Source organism: Ruditapes philippinarum, unplaced genomic scaffold (genome assembly GCF_026571515.1).
Source record: "Ruditapes philippinarum isolate M1 unplaced genomic scaffold, ASM2657151v2 ctg13872_1_1_1_1, whole genome shotgun sequence".
In the NCBI taxonomy this organism is placed as follows: domain Eukaryota; kingdom Metazoa; phylum Mollusca; class Bivalvia; order Venerida; family Veneridae; genus Ruditapes; species Ruditapes philippinarum.
In genome coordinates, this window is record NW_026859931.1 from 8,987 (window position 1) to 24,143 (window position 15,157).

Consider the following 15,157-nt stretch of genomic DNA (forward strand, 5'->3'; position numbering starts at 1 on the left):
ACGCTACTATCAGCACAATGTCCTATAAAAATACAAGGATATTAATTCTGGTTTTAGAAAAGGAAATGATACACTACACAATTAACTTGCCTACACGAAATCTAACAGGAAGCTGTACTTTATTAGATGATTTATTATTCGAGTTCACGATTTTCACATCATTTTAATTATTAAATCTTATAACACCAAATAAAACTTCGAAAGAATCATAAGATGAGGAAAGGCAAATATCAAACAATTGCTTTAATATCAAACTATAGCTCTGAGGAAAACATATTTCTGTAAAATATTCATCTGCTTGGTTGTTTGTTTGATTGTTTATTTATTTGTTTGTTTGTTTCTTTCTTTTTTTCTTTCTTTGTTTGAAAAGTTAACAGGAGTACAAGCTTAAATGTCGAACGGAAACTAATATATTGTGTTCAGTAAATTCAATAAAAACTCGTTAAATCAATTATTCATTACATGCGAAACAATAAAAGTTAAACAGAAGAAAGTAACAAGATAATAATGACGTTTTACTTTTCAACCCTATAGCTAGATAGTGAGGCACATTTGAATTCATAATTATAACTCAATGTTGTACAAACTAATTTTACTGATAGTTTACACCATTAACAGACAAGATGTTCGCCTTTAACGATGTACCGCTGTTGAAAACAACATGCATTTAGCATTGATTTTATGCGAATGCGCTCCGAAAAGTATGAACGTTTTTTTATTTATTTATTCATTTTTTTCAAGTCGCTATTTTTTAATCTAACTAAAAAGATGTTTATGTTGTTGATTTGATGTTAGCCTATATGCGAAAAGAGAAGTTAGTTAGTTAGTTAGTTAGTTACCACACGGAATTATCTTAGTTAGTTAGTTAGTTAGTTACCACACGGAATTATCTATCTATCAGTCTGGACATACAAAGGTCATTTCAACGGCATTTTTCCAAAAAAAAAAATGTAGTGAGTGAATAGCGATCGGTGCAGAAGAAGAACATTTGACATTACAATCAGCAAGACTCTATTGCTTGTTTCCTTTATTCAAGATTTTTCTTGCTTTAATTCTAGTTTTAATCTAGTTGCAATCCCTTGTAAATACATCATGGCTGCAGCTACTTCCAATGGCTTCGGGGTTTGTATGTAACGTTTCAAAAGACAAGTTGCATACTTGACCGGCTGTGTAGTATTCCGCTGTTCTGCATATTATTTCTTTACTGACTGTACAGTTGTTCACACATTCCTCTATAGTGACTGTTTTTATCGAGTTCAAATTGAACCCGCTAAGATACGTTTTCACTTCTACTTGGTATGTACTACCATATCGAAAATCTCCACAATCTGAAGTATATAGTAGAAGTAGAAGTAGAAACTACTAAATGTTATAAAGCTGTAAAACATACCCCGATTTTAGTTCATTGAACAATCTAATAAAAGAGCATTTTTTATCAAAAATTTCATGTAATAGAATTCTTTCTGAAATTTGACCCAACTTTCCACACGCAAACATTGTAAGTTTTTATTTTGGGTATATGATCAACAGAATCTTTTGTTCGCGTAGATTCAATACTAAATTAATTGAACTCATCAGAGGCTCGCATAATATTATTTTATTCAATTTGTTCAATAAATTTAGTGTTAAATGTACACTCATTCAATATCTTTTATTTCTTCTCAATCGCTTAGTGAATTAATGAAGTTGAAATCGTGAATTCGTGAAGTTAAAATCGCGAATTCACAAAGTTGAATTCGCGAAGTTGAAATCGGGGATTCATGAAGTTGAAATCGTGAATTCATTAAGTTGAAATCGGGAAATCATGAATCTGAAATCTTGAATTCCTTATGTTGAAAACGGAAATTCACGAAGTTAAAATTGTGAATTCATGAAGATGAAATGGCCCTACCGGTCTTTCGTAAATTTCAGTTAGTCATGTGCATTATTGATTTTTTTTCATAGTAAGATATGAAATTGAACACAATTATGGCAAAATGTTAAATTTTTTCTATTTTTATCTGTTAACTGACCATTTATACTTGGATGGGCATAGACAATATCAATTTTGATAGTACCTGAGAGACATTTTCTTGTGGCATGGTGGTAGCTCAGACCAGGTTTACATTTACATGTCAATCTTTTACATTCAGCATTTTCAACGTCACTGCACATATCGTCTGACGTACAATATTGCCTCATAGAACTGACCTCCACGGTTTGTTTTTCAACTTTTATCTCGGTTATCTAATAACAAAACAAGAACTTAATTTACTAGTTGACAGTGAGTTGATAAAACTACCAAAATATGAACAAAATAAAACGGAAAAAAAACAACCATAAACCAGTCCTTATTTGGATGATAAAAAGAAGCTTTTAAATAACCAATTGCAAAGCTGTTGATAAAACGGTGAATCATATAGACAAATAGACAATTAGTTGATAAAACGAAGAAACATTTAAATCAATTCACCTTTAGTTGATAAAAAAATTAACTTAATGGAACTCGTATTATGAAATGAAAAGTTGTACTACCCAAACGTAACGTAGCTAATTAAAGAACGAATCGTATTAAACATTGTATTGTATTGCATTAAACACCTGTTATTTAATTAATTTTTACAAAATAAGGATCATGTTAACCAAACACTCTTGTGCTTATTCGATTACAGCACTCGTCACTCCATTCACAAAACAAAAAAGCGACCATAAATTGATAAAACGAAGACTGATATTGATTGATTAAAATTTAGTTGCTAATTATTCGTATTTATCAATAAATAAATAGTAAGTAAAAATAATAAAAATAACATATAGTAAATAAGTTGATAATAACAAAGAATAAAATAAGATTTTAATTAAAAGATACTTGCTTGATAAAACAGAACATTATATACGATTTTCAACTAAACGATACTTAGTTTGAAATTATTTTTTGTTCAACAGGATTGGAGTTTTTTAAATGAATTGTAACACATTTACTTTGGTTAGTCGGCAAACTGTTAATCAGTCCAGTTAATCAACTGTTTATAAAAAATGAAACACTTAGCTAGTTGGAATTTATTAGAGTAAGTACATATTTACAACATTTAATTAGTCGCGCGGCTGGTCGCTTAGTTGAAGACACGAAAAATTGTTTAAAATATTAAAACAGTTGATAAACGAAGAAATGAATAAAAGTTTAACTAAATAACACTCTGTTTGAACGATCAAATAAAACATCTAAACTTATAACTTTGGGGAAGATTAATTTGATTTCGTTGTTTCATTTGTTTAAAGCAATTGACTATTTTATTCAGAATTTGAAATTTTGTCTTTATGTATTCAATTGTATACCGGTATCTTAAAGATTGAAACGTATTATGAGTGACAACATAATGCAAAATAATTACTCACATTTTCGCCGACTTTATTCATAGCCTTCTGAATAAGTTCAACTCTTTGCTCTAATTTCGAATGATCGTCGATATTTTTCGATTGATGTACATCGATTTTATTTTTCAACTCTGCAATAGTGAACTCGGCCTTGATAATTCTCTCCAGGGTTTGAGCCTCATAATGGTACCTTGAGCACTGTTGCTCCTCGCCAAACACGTTGCCGAGTAAAGCACATATGACAAAAATGGCGGAAAGGATATCCATTTTAAGTTATGTCTACGAAGACTACCCAGATGGTAAGTGATTAAAGAAATGATTGAAGGATTTCAAATAAGAGATATTTATATAGTTTGATCGGTTCATTTCGGATGAAACAATGACACGATTTTTTTATCATAAAGCAGGTCAAAATTTTGTTTCCGTTTCACAAGTATGTCAATATTTTTTTGAAGAGACTTAAGTATTTGTACATGTAGATACATGTAGGTCTTAAACTGTGTTTGTGTAAAACATAGCTGTGCGTACTTTGGCAAACTGAAGTGTTTTATAATTATAGTGTTTTAGTATTTTGTCTCATACAAGTATACGACTTTCTTTTGTTTGTTTTAATCGGACCGGTTTTATTGGATAATAGAATTCAAATTAACATAAAATCGTAGACATTTTTTTTTATTGCTATCGATGACAATTGTTTGGTTCTTTAACGAAAAAAATAAAAATAGATTCATTAGGATAACTACCTCATATACATATTTTCATCAGTCGTAACTATAATATTATATATGACACACATATATGTGAACTTTATAAAGTTTTACAAAATTTTGTATATGATAATATAGACAAATAGCAATACTAATGTTAACATAAAGCTGTTCATACCCGATTGTTGCCCGGGTCATGTTCAGTGTCCCACTGAGTGCCTCTCCAGCTACACATAGTAAGGAGCTGCACTCTTGAACATTGCTTTTCTTTGTAATCGTTTAATCTCATGACTTCATAATTGATATACTAAGACGATTGAAAAAATTTAATTTTTTTTGTATAGTAGTACACTCCTAATCTGGTTAATGACGATGACAAAAGCGCAATGTCAAATGATAGAATAATAATGACAATAATGACTCAAAAATTAATCTAAACAGCATTTTAGGACATGTTCTAAAGCTGACACAACCCACGGTGTTAGACCTTTTAGAGGGTTCTTTTGGCAATAAAACCGGCGGTCATAGCATCAGGCAGTACAGTTAATCTGTCATTACCCACGGTGATAGGCCTTTAAGAGTGTTTTCATGGAAATAACTTCGCAGCAGAAAAAATCTGACAAAACCCACTAGGATAGGGCTTTTAGAGGGTTCTTATGGCAATAACAACGGAAGTCATAGCATAAGGCAACACAGTAAATCTGACACAGCTCAATGTGATAGACCTTTAAGTGTGTTCCTATGGCAATAAAATCGGCTGTCATAGCCTCAAGCAACTCAATCAAGTTGACACAACCCACGGTGTTAGGCCTTTTTAGAGTGTTCTTATGGCAATACAATGGGTGATCATAGCATCAGGCAACTCAATCAAGCTGACACAACCCATGGTGATAAGCCTTTTTAAGGCAAACACACCGGCCTTCTTATGCTCCGGCAACACAGCCAATCTGACACAACCCACGGTGAGAGACCTTTAAGTGTATTCCTATGGCTATAAAACCGGCGATCATAGCATTAGGCAACACAGCCAAGCTGACACATCCCACAGTGATAGGCCTCTTAGAGTGATTTTATGGCAATTAACCGGCAGTCATAGCCTCAGGCAACAGTGTCAAGTTGACACAACCCGCGGTGATAGACATTTTACAGGGTTTTCATGGAAATAACAGCGGCAGTGATACCCTTAGGCAAAAGAAAAAAATCTGACTTAACCCACTGGGATATGCCTTTTAGAGGGTTCTTATGGCAATAAGAACGGCAGCCATAGCATCAGGCAAGACATTAAATCTGACACAGCCCAAGATGATAGACCTTTTAGAGTGCCCTTATGGCAATAAAACCGGCGGTCATAGCATCAGGCAACTCAATCAAGCTGACACAACCCACGGTGATAGGTCTCTTAAAGTGTTTTTACGGCAATACAACTGGCGGTCATAGCATCAGGCAACACAGTCAAGCTGATACAATCCACGGTGAAAGGCCTTTTAGAGTGTCATTATATCCTTAAAGCCGGTGGTCATAGCCTCAGGCTTTTAAGAGGGTCAATATAGCAATACCAATGGTACAGCCGAGCTGACACAACCCACGGTGATAGTCTTTTTAGAGTGTCCTTATGGCAATTTAACAGTTGGTCATAGCCTCAGGCAATTCTATCAAGCTGACACAACCCACGGCGATAGGCATTTAAGAGGGTCCTTATAGCAAGAACAACGGCGGTTATAGGCTGAAGAAACACAGCCAAGCTGACACAATTTACGGTGAGTGACCTTTCACAGTGTTCCTATAGCAAAAGAAAAAACGACTGTTATAGCCTCAGGCAAGTCATTCAAGCTGACACAACCCACGGTGATAGGCCTTTCTAAAGGTCCTTATGGCAATTTCACCGGCGGTCATAGGCTCAGGCAACATAGACAACCTGACAAAACCACGGTAATAGACCTTAAACTGTGTTCTCATGGCAATAAAACCGGCGATTATAGCATCAGGCAACACAGTCAAGCTGAAATAACCCACGGTGATAGACCTTTTAGAGTGTTCTTATGGCAATTAAACCGGCAGTCAAACCATCAGGCAAGTTATTCCATCTGACACAACCCACGGTGATAGGCCTTTTAGAGTGTTTTTATGGCAATACAACAGGCGGTCATAGCATCAGGCAACTCAGTCAAGCTAATACAACCAAAGATGATATGCCTGTTATAGGGTTCTTATGGCATTAAAACAGGCGATCATAGCATTATGCAACACAGTCAAGCTGACACAACCCCCGTCAAACGTTGTTATTACTGTGTATATTTCAGCTGGATCAATAAGCATTTTGTAGCAATAAACATTCGACAAAGAGACAGTTGTATTTATAGTTTACGACATTTCCAGGCAATTAATCTGCATGAAAGTCAACAAATACCCCGGAATGATTTGCATTTTTATGTTGCTTCCTAATCAGGATTTTCTCAAAAGTAAACACGCACCTCATTAACCAAAACGATTGCCAGTATTGTCTTTTTTCTTCTGAAGGTTTAAAGCAGCATGCCTCCACATCCATGCTTATTGTCATGACAATTTTGAAAAATGTATTTAAAAGTAAGATATTGTGAAGTGAACAAAGAAAAAAATATACATTGCAAACGCCACTTAAAATCTACGTAAATTACCACGAAGTTGTCAAAATATGCAAAAATAGCGCTTACTGCGTTAGCCACGCGGTTAAAATACGTTGATAAATAATGCAAAATCAGTCATTAATCGCACATTACATGGAACTTATTTCTTATATATTCTTAAAATCTAAGTGCATTTTTTGAAGTTTTATTTTTTTGAAATACTTTGATATATCTGGAAGCATGTAGTTCGTTGTTGTACGTTTATTTATTATGCTTTGGATTTCATTTCATATTCTTCATATAAAGCTGTTTTATACTTATGGTTGTTTTAGTATTTTAGTTATTTATTTGTTCAATTAGGAACAAACGAGTGTTTTATTACCATAATTTATGTAGATCTATTTCTAGCCCTTTCAGAAAGAATGAAAAGCTGACAAAACATGACAATACATGTTGCTTTGGGCCTACCTTGAGAAGTTATTACGGTCTCTGACATCAAATTACTTGCCCCTCGTTTTTTTTAGTTCGAATCCCGCCAGGGACTTTGGTTAAAAAAGCTATCCAGCCATGTTACGGAAGGCAAGTTGACTGCACTCAGGAGCCCGCTATGAAGTAATTAACGAAGAGGCATCTGAAGTCTACCTTCACCATTAAAGCTAGAAAGTCACCGTATGACCTTTTTCAGTGATGATGTAACTTCCAAAAAACAAAAACAAAAATATTTGCTTGAAACAAACGAAGTGTATCAATAATTAGAATAAAAAATAAGCCAATTCCACTCGCTCAAATGATTGATGATCTGTTCTCTAGTAATTAGAATAATTCAAAGATTGCATGCTTGTAAAGAGCAAATGTTGAAAACAGATCCTTTAATTATCCTTCCAATGCCAAGAATGAAAATTGAATAGCTTGTAATTATAACAATTACATTACAAAAAAGCTAGGTCTCAGAAAATCAAGATTTATTAGGAAAAATATTGTTATGATAAGCAGGCCCTAATTTGCGTGTTTTTCGTCATTATGAATGGCTTAATTGATATCATGAAAACATTACTGCGATAAAACATTTGTTTGTATCCGGGAAAAAATCATACATATGTACAAAAATGACAGAATACTTATTCTGATAAAGTTCGTTATTTTTTTGAATTTTATCTTTATTTTATGTTGCTAAATTCGCCGGTTAAAACTTCTCACCCTTCATTCCTTTTGTTGTATTCCGTTGCCATACGTTGCCAGAACTTTAATTTTGTAATTTGGTATATTTGTCTAGGACATTTCTAAGAGTTACAGACAATGGATTTTGTTCCACTTTCGCTGTAAAACCTATCCTTTTTTAAGGAAATAAACGTGATTTAGATCAATGTTTTTTATCAAATCTTAAACGAAATACATACATTTTGCATTTTGAAATATATGATATACTAAAAAAAAAAATTAAATTTAAAAAAAATTTTAAAAAAAATCGTCTCAAATCCCAAATAACGTGCCTCATCTAATTTAGGTTTCACAGCTGTGTATTTGTCCAAAAGAAATCAGTCTTGTACTAAAAACAAGTGTATAATAACCTAAAAATATCAAAATTTGAGTCAGTAATAAAAGACAATCGTTCAATAAATGGAGTACTCATTCAATGTTCTCTTATTGGAAATAAAGAATCTAAGTTGTTAGGTTTATTTAACGACACAATAATTGAAGAACTTTATAAATGTTTTATTAGCTCAAGGGAACAAACTCTAGGACAGTATATGTTTTTAGTTCTACACAATTCATATCCCTAGAGCTCCAATAGATCGAGAATTTTTACTTTTGTATGCATCCACATTTTATAAGCCTAGGTCGGTGCCCTTTGGTATGGTTCTTTTTCAGCAAATTGTAATAATAAAAAGACTTACAATTAATTTAATTTACTAATACATTTTGTAATATTTATTGAACCTTTTACCATATAACCAATGCACTTTCAGCATTTGCATTCATTCGCAAATGATAAACGAATAAACATTTATTTGTGTAATATGTCGAAAGGGAACAGATTTAGAAAAAGAGGGGAAAAATAAGTGAAAGCGGCTTGTTAGGCTCAAGATTTTCAAAGCCAAAATAAAGGTCGCGACAACTATCACTTATTCTAGTTGGTTCACTGAGTATTTTATTCCATTAATATACTTACAACACTAACAAGCCGATAAATCCTGGTTGAGACATGAATGTTCCCCTACCTTCATAAAACTTACCTGATCATATCCGTGTACAACATTAAATTAAAGAGAGATAACGATAATCCAGTATGTAAAATATTAGTATACTAAGAGTTGTCTCGCTTCGTAAACACTAGAGATACAAAAAGGTAAAAAAATAAACTTAAGATGCATGTTAGGTAATAAAGCTGACCACTTTTGACTATGTAGGTCGTCGGTTTTAAGCGAACAATACTGCAAACAGTGTCATAGAATAACGTTTATAAAGAAAAGAATTGGAGTTATAATTTAACCATTCAATTAGCTTTACATCCTTTGAGTGGAATTTATATACTTTATATTCCCTTTTAGCTACGGTGATATATTTAGTAAAGCAGTATGAAGATTACCCAAGGCCTTTAACACGATGCTACAGCTCGTCAGAAACGCCCGACCAAATAACAAGAACTTGTGGAAGATGCTATAGATGAAGATCACTTTTTCCGATTGACGGCGGTGTAATTCTGTGAATTTGTTGAAGTGTTATTTATTTGCTCGACTAGATCAAGTTTTCTTCCCTTGAACTAGTCGAACATTAAAAGAAAAGCATCAAAATCAAGAGCAGATAACATGAAAACGGGTACGGATACTCTTAGTTTTGTTTTGCTTAAAATGAATTCGTTATCATATTTTAGATTATATAACACTATTGCCCTTATTCTCCTTTCTCCTAATGTTTATATGATTTTTCTTTTTTTTTCATAAAATATAGAGGTTCGCACACATCTTTCAGTGTGTATATTTTGTCTATGCACTTGACGAGCGAGTTTCTTAAATGATCAGATGCAGGCTCTTTCAGTGTGTTTAGCAAATTTAATTAAGCGTTGTTTGGTCTTTCACAACATGGTTTTGCCAATCACAGCGTGATTCAGCCATTCACATCCTGGTCTAGCCTAGCACAGCGTGGCTAAGTTATTCGCATTGAAGTTTAGCCATTTACATCTTGTTTAAACAATCACAGCGTGGTTTATACAATCATATCACAGTTAAGCCAATTGCAGCGTGGTTTAAAAATCACAGCCTGGTTTAGCCAATCAAAGCGTGGTTAGGTAAATCGCAATTGTCCTGATACCAGGGACGTATACTGTTAAGCCTTTATGAGGGTAATAAATAAAACATTACTCACGCTACTATCAGCACAATGTCCTATAAAAATACAAGGATATTAATTCTAGTTTTAGAAAAGGAAACAATACACTATACAATTAACTTGCCCACATGAAATCTTACAGGAAGCTGTACTTTGTTAGATGATTTATTATTCGAGTTCACGATTTTCATGTCATTTTAATTATTCTTAAATTTAATAATAGCATAAGGATGTAAACACCAAATAAAACTTCGAAAGAATCATAAGATGAGGAAAGGCAAATATCAAAATATTGCTTTAATATCAAAACTATAGCGCTAAGGAAAACATATTTCTGTAAAATAGTCGTCTGCTTGGTTGTTTGTTTATTTGTTAGTTTGTTTGTTTGAAAGCTGAACAGGAGTACAAACATAAATGTCGAGCGAAAACAAATTGATTTTGTTCAGTAAATTCAATAAAAAATCGTTTAATCAATTATTCATTTAAGGCGGAAAAATGAAGTTTAAACAGAAGAAAGTAACAATGTGTTAATGACATTTTATTCTTCAACCCTATAGCTGGATAATGAGGCACATTCAAATTCATAATTATAATTCAATATTGTACAAACTAATTTTACTGATAGTTTACATCATTTATAGACAAGATGTTCGCGTTTAACCATGTACCGCTGTTGAAATCAACATGCATTTAGCATTGATTTTATGCGAATGCGCTCCGAAAAGTTTGAGTGTTATTTTATTTGTTTTTGTTTTTTTTTATTTTATAATAAGTCGCTGTTTTTTTAATCTAAATACAAAGATGCTGATGTTGTTCATTTGATGTTAGCCTATATGCGAAAAAGAGAAGTTAGTTAGTTAGTTAGTTAGTTAGTTAGTTAGTTAGTTAGTTAGTTAGTTAGTTAGTTAGTTAGTTAGTTAGTTAGTTACCACACGGAATGATCTATCTATCAGTCTGGACATACATGGATCATTTCTACGGCATTTTTTCAAAAACATGTAGTGAGAAAATAGCGATCAGTAGAGAAGAGCATTTGACATTACAATCAGCAAGACTCTATTTCTTGCTTCCTTTATTCAAGTTTTTTCTTGCTTTAATTCCAGTTTTAATCTAGTTGCAATTCCTTGTAAGGACATCATAGCTGCAGCCACTTCCAATGGCTTCGGGGTTTGTATGTAACGTTTCAAAAGACAAGTTGCATTCTTGACCGGTTGTATAGTATTCCGCTGTTCTGCATATTATTTCTTTACTGTTTGTACAGTTGTTCACACATTCTTCTCTAGTGACTGGTTTTATTGAGTTCGAATTGAACCCGCTAAGATAAGTTTTCACTTCTACTTGGTATGTACTACCATATCGAAAATCTCCACAATCTGAAGTATAGTAGAAGGAGAAACAGAATCTACTTAATGTTATAAGATTATAAAACTTACCCCGATTTCATTTCTTTTTTTATCTAATTGAATAATAATAGCGTATTTTTTTCAAAATAGTCATGCAATAGAATTCATTCTAAACTTTGACCCAAGATTCCTCATGCAGACATTGTAAGCTTTTATCTTTGGCATGCGATTAATAGAAACTTATATTCGTGTAGATTCAATACTAAATTTATTGAACTCATCAGAGGCTCGCATAATATTATTTTATTCAATTTGTTCAATGAATTTAGTGTTAAATCTACATTCATTCAATATCTTCAATATCTTTTATTTCTTCTCAATCTTTTCGTGAATTAATGAAGTTGAAATCGTGAATTCGTGAAGTTAAAATCTTGAATTCCTTATGTTGAAAACGGGAATTCACGAAGTTAAAATTGTGAATTCATGAACATGAAATGGCCCTACCGGTCTTTCGTAAATGTCGTAAAGTCATGTGCATTATTGATTTTTTTTTTCATAGTAAGATATGAAATTAAACACAATTATGGCAAAATGTTAAATTATTTCTATTTTTACCTATTAAATGACCATTTACACTTGGATGGGCATAGATAATAGCAATTTTGATAGTACCTGAGAGACATTTCCTTGTGGTATGGTGGTAGCTCAGACCAGGTTTACATTTACATGCCAATCTTTTACATTCAGCATTTTCAACGTCATTGCACATATCGTCTGAAGTACAATATTGCCTCATAGAACTGATCTCAACGGATTGTTTTTCAACTTTTATCTCTGTTATCTAATAACAAAACTTGAACCTTATGTACCAGTTGACAATCAGTTGATAAAACTACGAAAGTATGAGTAAAATGACACTAAGATGATTAAAAAAGGAAAAAAAAACAATCTTAAACCAGTCCTAACTTGGTTGATAAAAAGAAGCTTAATAACTAGTCAGTAAAAAGAATAAAACTAACATATAGTCATTTTTGATAATAACAAAGAATAAATTAAGATATTACTTAAACGATACTTGTTTGATAAAACAGAGTATTGAATAAGAGTTTCAACTAAAAGATACCTAGTGTTTAAGATACTTAGTGTTTGAAATTAATTTTTGTCCAATCGGATTGCAGTTTTTCAAATGAATCGTAACACATTTACTTAGGTAAGTCGGCAAACTGTATATCAATCTAGTTGATGAACTGTTTATAAAGAAATAAAACACTTAGCTAGTTAGGATTTATAAGACTAAGTACGTATTTACAATCGCGGCTGGTCGCTTAGTTGAAGACTTGATATTTTAAAACGTTTGATAAAAAGTGAATAAAAGATTAACTAAATAACACTCTGTTTGAACAATCCAATAAAAAATTTAAACTTATAAATTTGGGGAAGATTAATTTGATTTTCTTGTTTCATTTGTTTTAAGCAATTAACTATCTTATTCAGAATTTGAAGTTTTGTCTTTATTTATTTAATTTTATATCTTATAGATTGAAACGTATTATGAGTGACAACAAAATGCAAAATAATTACTCACATTTTCGATGACTTTATTCATAGCCTTCTGAATGAGTTCAACTCTTTGCTCTAATTTGGAATGATCGTCGGTAATTTTCGATTGATATACATCAATTTTATTTTTCAACTCTGCAATAGTGAACTCAGCCTTGATAATTCTCTCCAGGGTTTGAGCCTCATAATGGTACCTTGAGCACTGTTGCTCCTCGCCAAGAACGTTGCCGAATAAAGCACAGATGACAAAAATGCCGAAAAAGACATCCATTGTAAGTTTTGAACGAAGAATAACCAGATGGTAAGTGAACAGATTTAAAAATGATTGAACAATTTAAAGGAGGAGAGAGAGTTTGATGGGTTTCTTTCGGATAAAACAATGACAAGATTTTTATTATCATAAGGCAGGTCAAAATTTTGTTTCCGTTTCACAAGTATATCAATATTTATTTGAAGAAACATAAGTACTTGTACATGAAGATACATGTAGGTCTTAAACTGTGTTTTGCGTTAGAACATAGCTGTGTGTACTTTGGCAAACTGAAGTGTTTTATAATACAGATATGGCGTTTTAGTATATTGTCTCATACAAGATACTACTTTCTTTTGTTTGTTTGAATCGGACCGGTTTCATTGGATAATAGAATGCAAATACACATAGAATCGTAGATAATTTTTGGCCGGGTTGCAGTGGTGCAAACCCGGGTTATAGTATGGTGAATGTTGGGCGGCGGCCGGGCGTCCGGGCGGGCGGGCTTGAGGCGGACGGGGAAAAACTTTCGTAACAGTTTTTTCAGCAACTACTTATCACAGCCTTTTGATATTTGGTATACATCATCAATACATGGTCCCATACTGTGGGATTCGATTTCAGGTCTGTCGCTCATCTACTTCCTGTTTGCCGACTTAGTTAAATTTTCTACATTAATGCTCAATAGTAGGAACTTTTCGTAACAGTTTTCTTGGCAACTGCTTATCACAGCCTTTTTATATTTGGTGTACAGCATCAACACATGGTCCCATACTGTGGGATTCGATTTCAAGTCTGTCTCTCATCCACTTCCTGTTTGCCGACTTACTTACATTTTCAACATTAATGGTCAACAATAGGAAATTTTGGTAACAGTTTTCTTGGCAACTATATATCACAGACTTTTGATATACAGCATTAACACATAGTCCCATACGCTGGGATTCAATTTCAGGTCTGTTGCTCATCCACTTCCTGTTTGCCGACTTAGTTAAATTTTGACATTAATGGTTAATGGTTGGAAATTTTGGTAACAGTTTACGCAGCAATTTCTTATCACATCTTTTTGATTTGTATACAGCATTATCAAGTGGTCCCATTCTGTGCGATTTGATTTTAGGTCTGTCGCTCGTCCACTTCCTGTTTGCCGATTTAGTTAAATTTTGACATAATTAATGATCAATAGATAGAAGGAAATTTTCGTAACAGTTTTCTCAACAACTTCTTTCCACAGTCTCTTGATATGTGGTTCACAGCATCGACATGACTGTGGTCCCATATTGTGGGATTCCATTTCAGATCTGATGCTCATTCTTTTCAGGTTTACCAACTAAGTTAAATTTTCAACATCAATGGTCTGACAGTGGTCGAAAATTTCAGTGACATCACAGCCTCATGATATTTTGTACACATATGCAACCCGACCTTTTTATGTCTTTGACCCATTTTCTTTTATTGCTATGGATGATTATTGTTTGGTTATTTAATAAAAAATTAAAATAAAATAGAATCATTAGGATAACCACCTCATATACATACTTTCAACAGTCGATACTATAATACAATCTATTATATATGACACATAATTATATATGGGAAATTTAAAAAGTTTTAAAACTTTTGTATAGTGAGAAGCTGCACTCTTGCTTTTCTTTGTAAACTTCCACTCATATGATTTCGTTATTGATACGTTCAGACGATGGAAACTTGTTTTTTCTTGTAACGTAGGACACTCCTTATTTTGTTAATGACGATGATAACAGTGCAATGTAAAATTATAGAATAACAATGACAATAAGGACTCATAAATTAATCTAAACAGCATTTTAGGACGTGTCCTAAAGCTGATACAAGTCACAGTGATAGACCTTTTAGAGGGTTCTTTTGGCAATAATTCATGCGGTCATAGCATCAGGCAGCACAAATAATCTGACATTACTCACGGTGATAGACCTTTAAGAGTGTTTTTTATGAAATAAATCCGGCAGTGTTACCCTTAGGCAACACAAAAAA

The 15,157-nt window shown here is 32.9% G+C and overlaps 1 protein-coding gene across 3 annotated transcripts; it reads right to left on the reverse strand.

Moving 5' to 3' along the window:
• Positions 1-1,014: 1,014 nt before the first annotated feature.
• On the reverse strand, positions 1,015-13,275 carry LOC132758303 (uncharacterized). 3 transcript variants are annotated; one of them, XM_060749876.1, is made up of 3 exons: positions 12,920-13,269; positions 2,058-2,226; positions 1,015-1,328 (listed from the first exon to the last, which is right to left on the reverse strand). In XM_060749876.1, exons 1-3 carry the CDS (start codon positions 13,163-13,165, stop codon positions 1,066-1,068), a joined length of 678 nt encoding a protein of 225 aa, XP_060605859.1. In that variant the 5' UTR covers positions 13,166-13,269; the 3' UTR covers positions 1,015-1,065. The 3 variants fall into 3 exon arrangements, with proteins under 3 accessions (XP_060605859.1, XP_060605861.1, XP_060605860.1); XM_060749878.1 differs by lacking the exon at positions 12,920-13,269 and adding an exon at positions 3,376-3,704; XM_060749877.1 differs by lacking the exons at positions 1,015-1,328; positions 2,058-2,226 and adding exons at positions 11,051-11,364; positions 12,007-12,175 and having other exon boundaries at positions 12,920-13,275.
• Between the last annotated feature and the right edge of the window lie 1,882 nt (positions 13,276-15,157).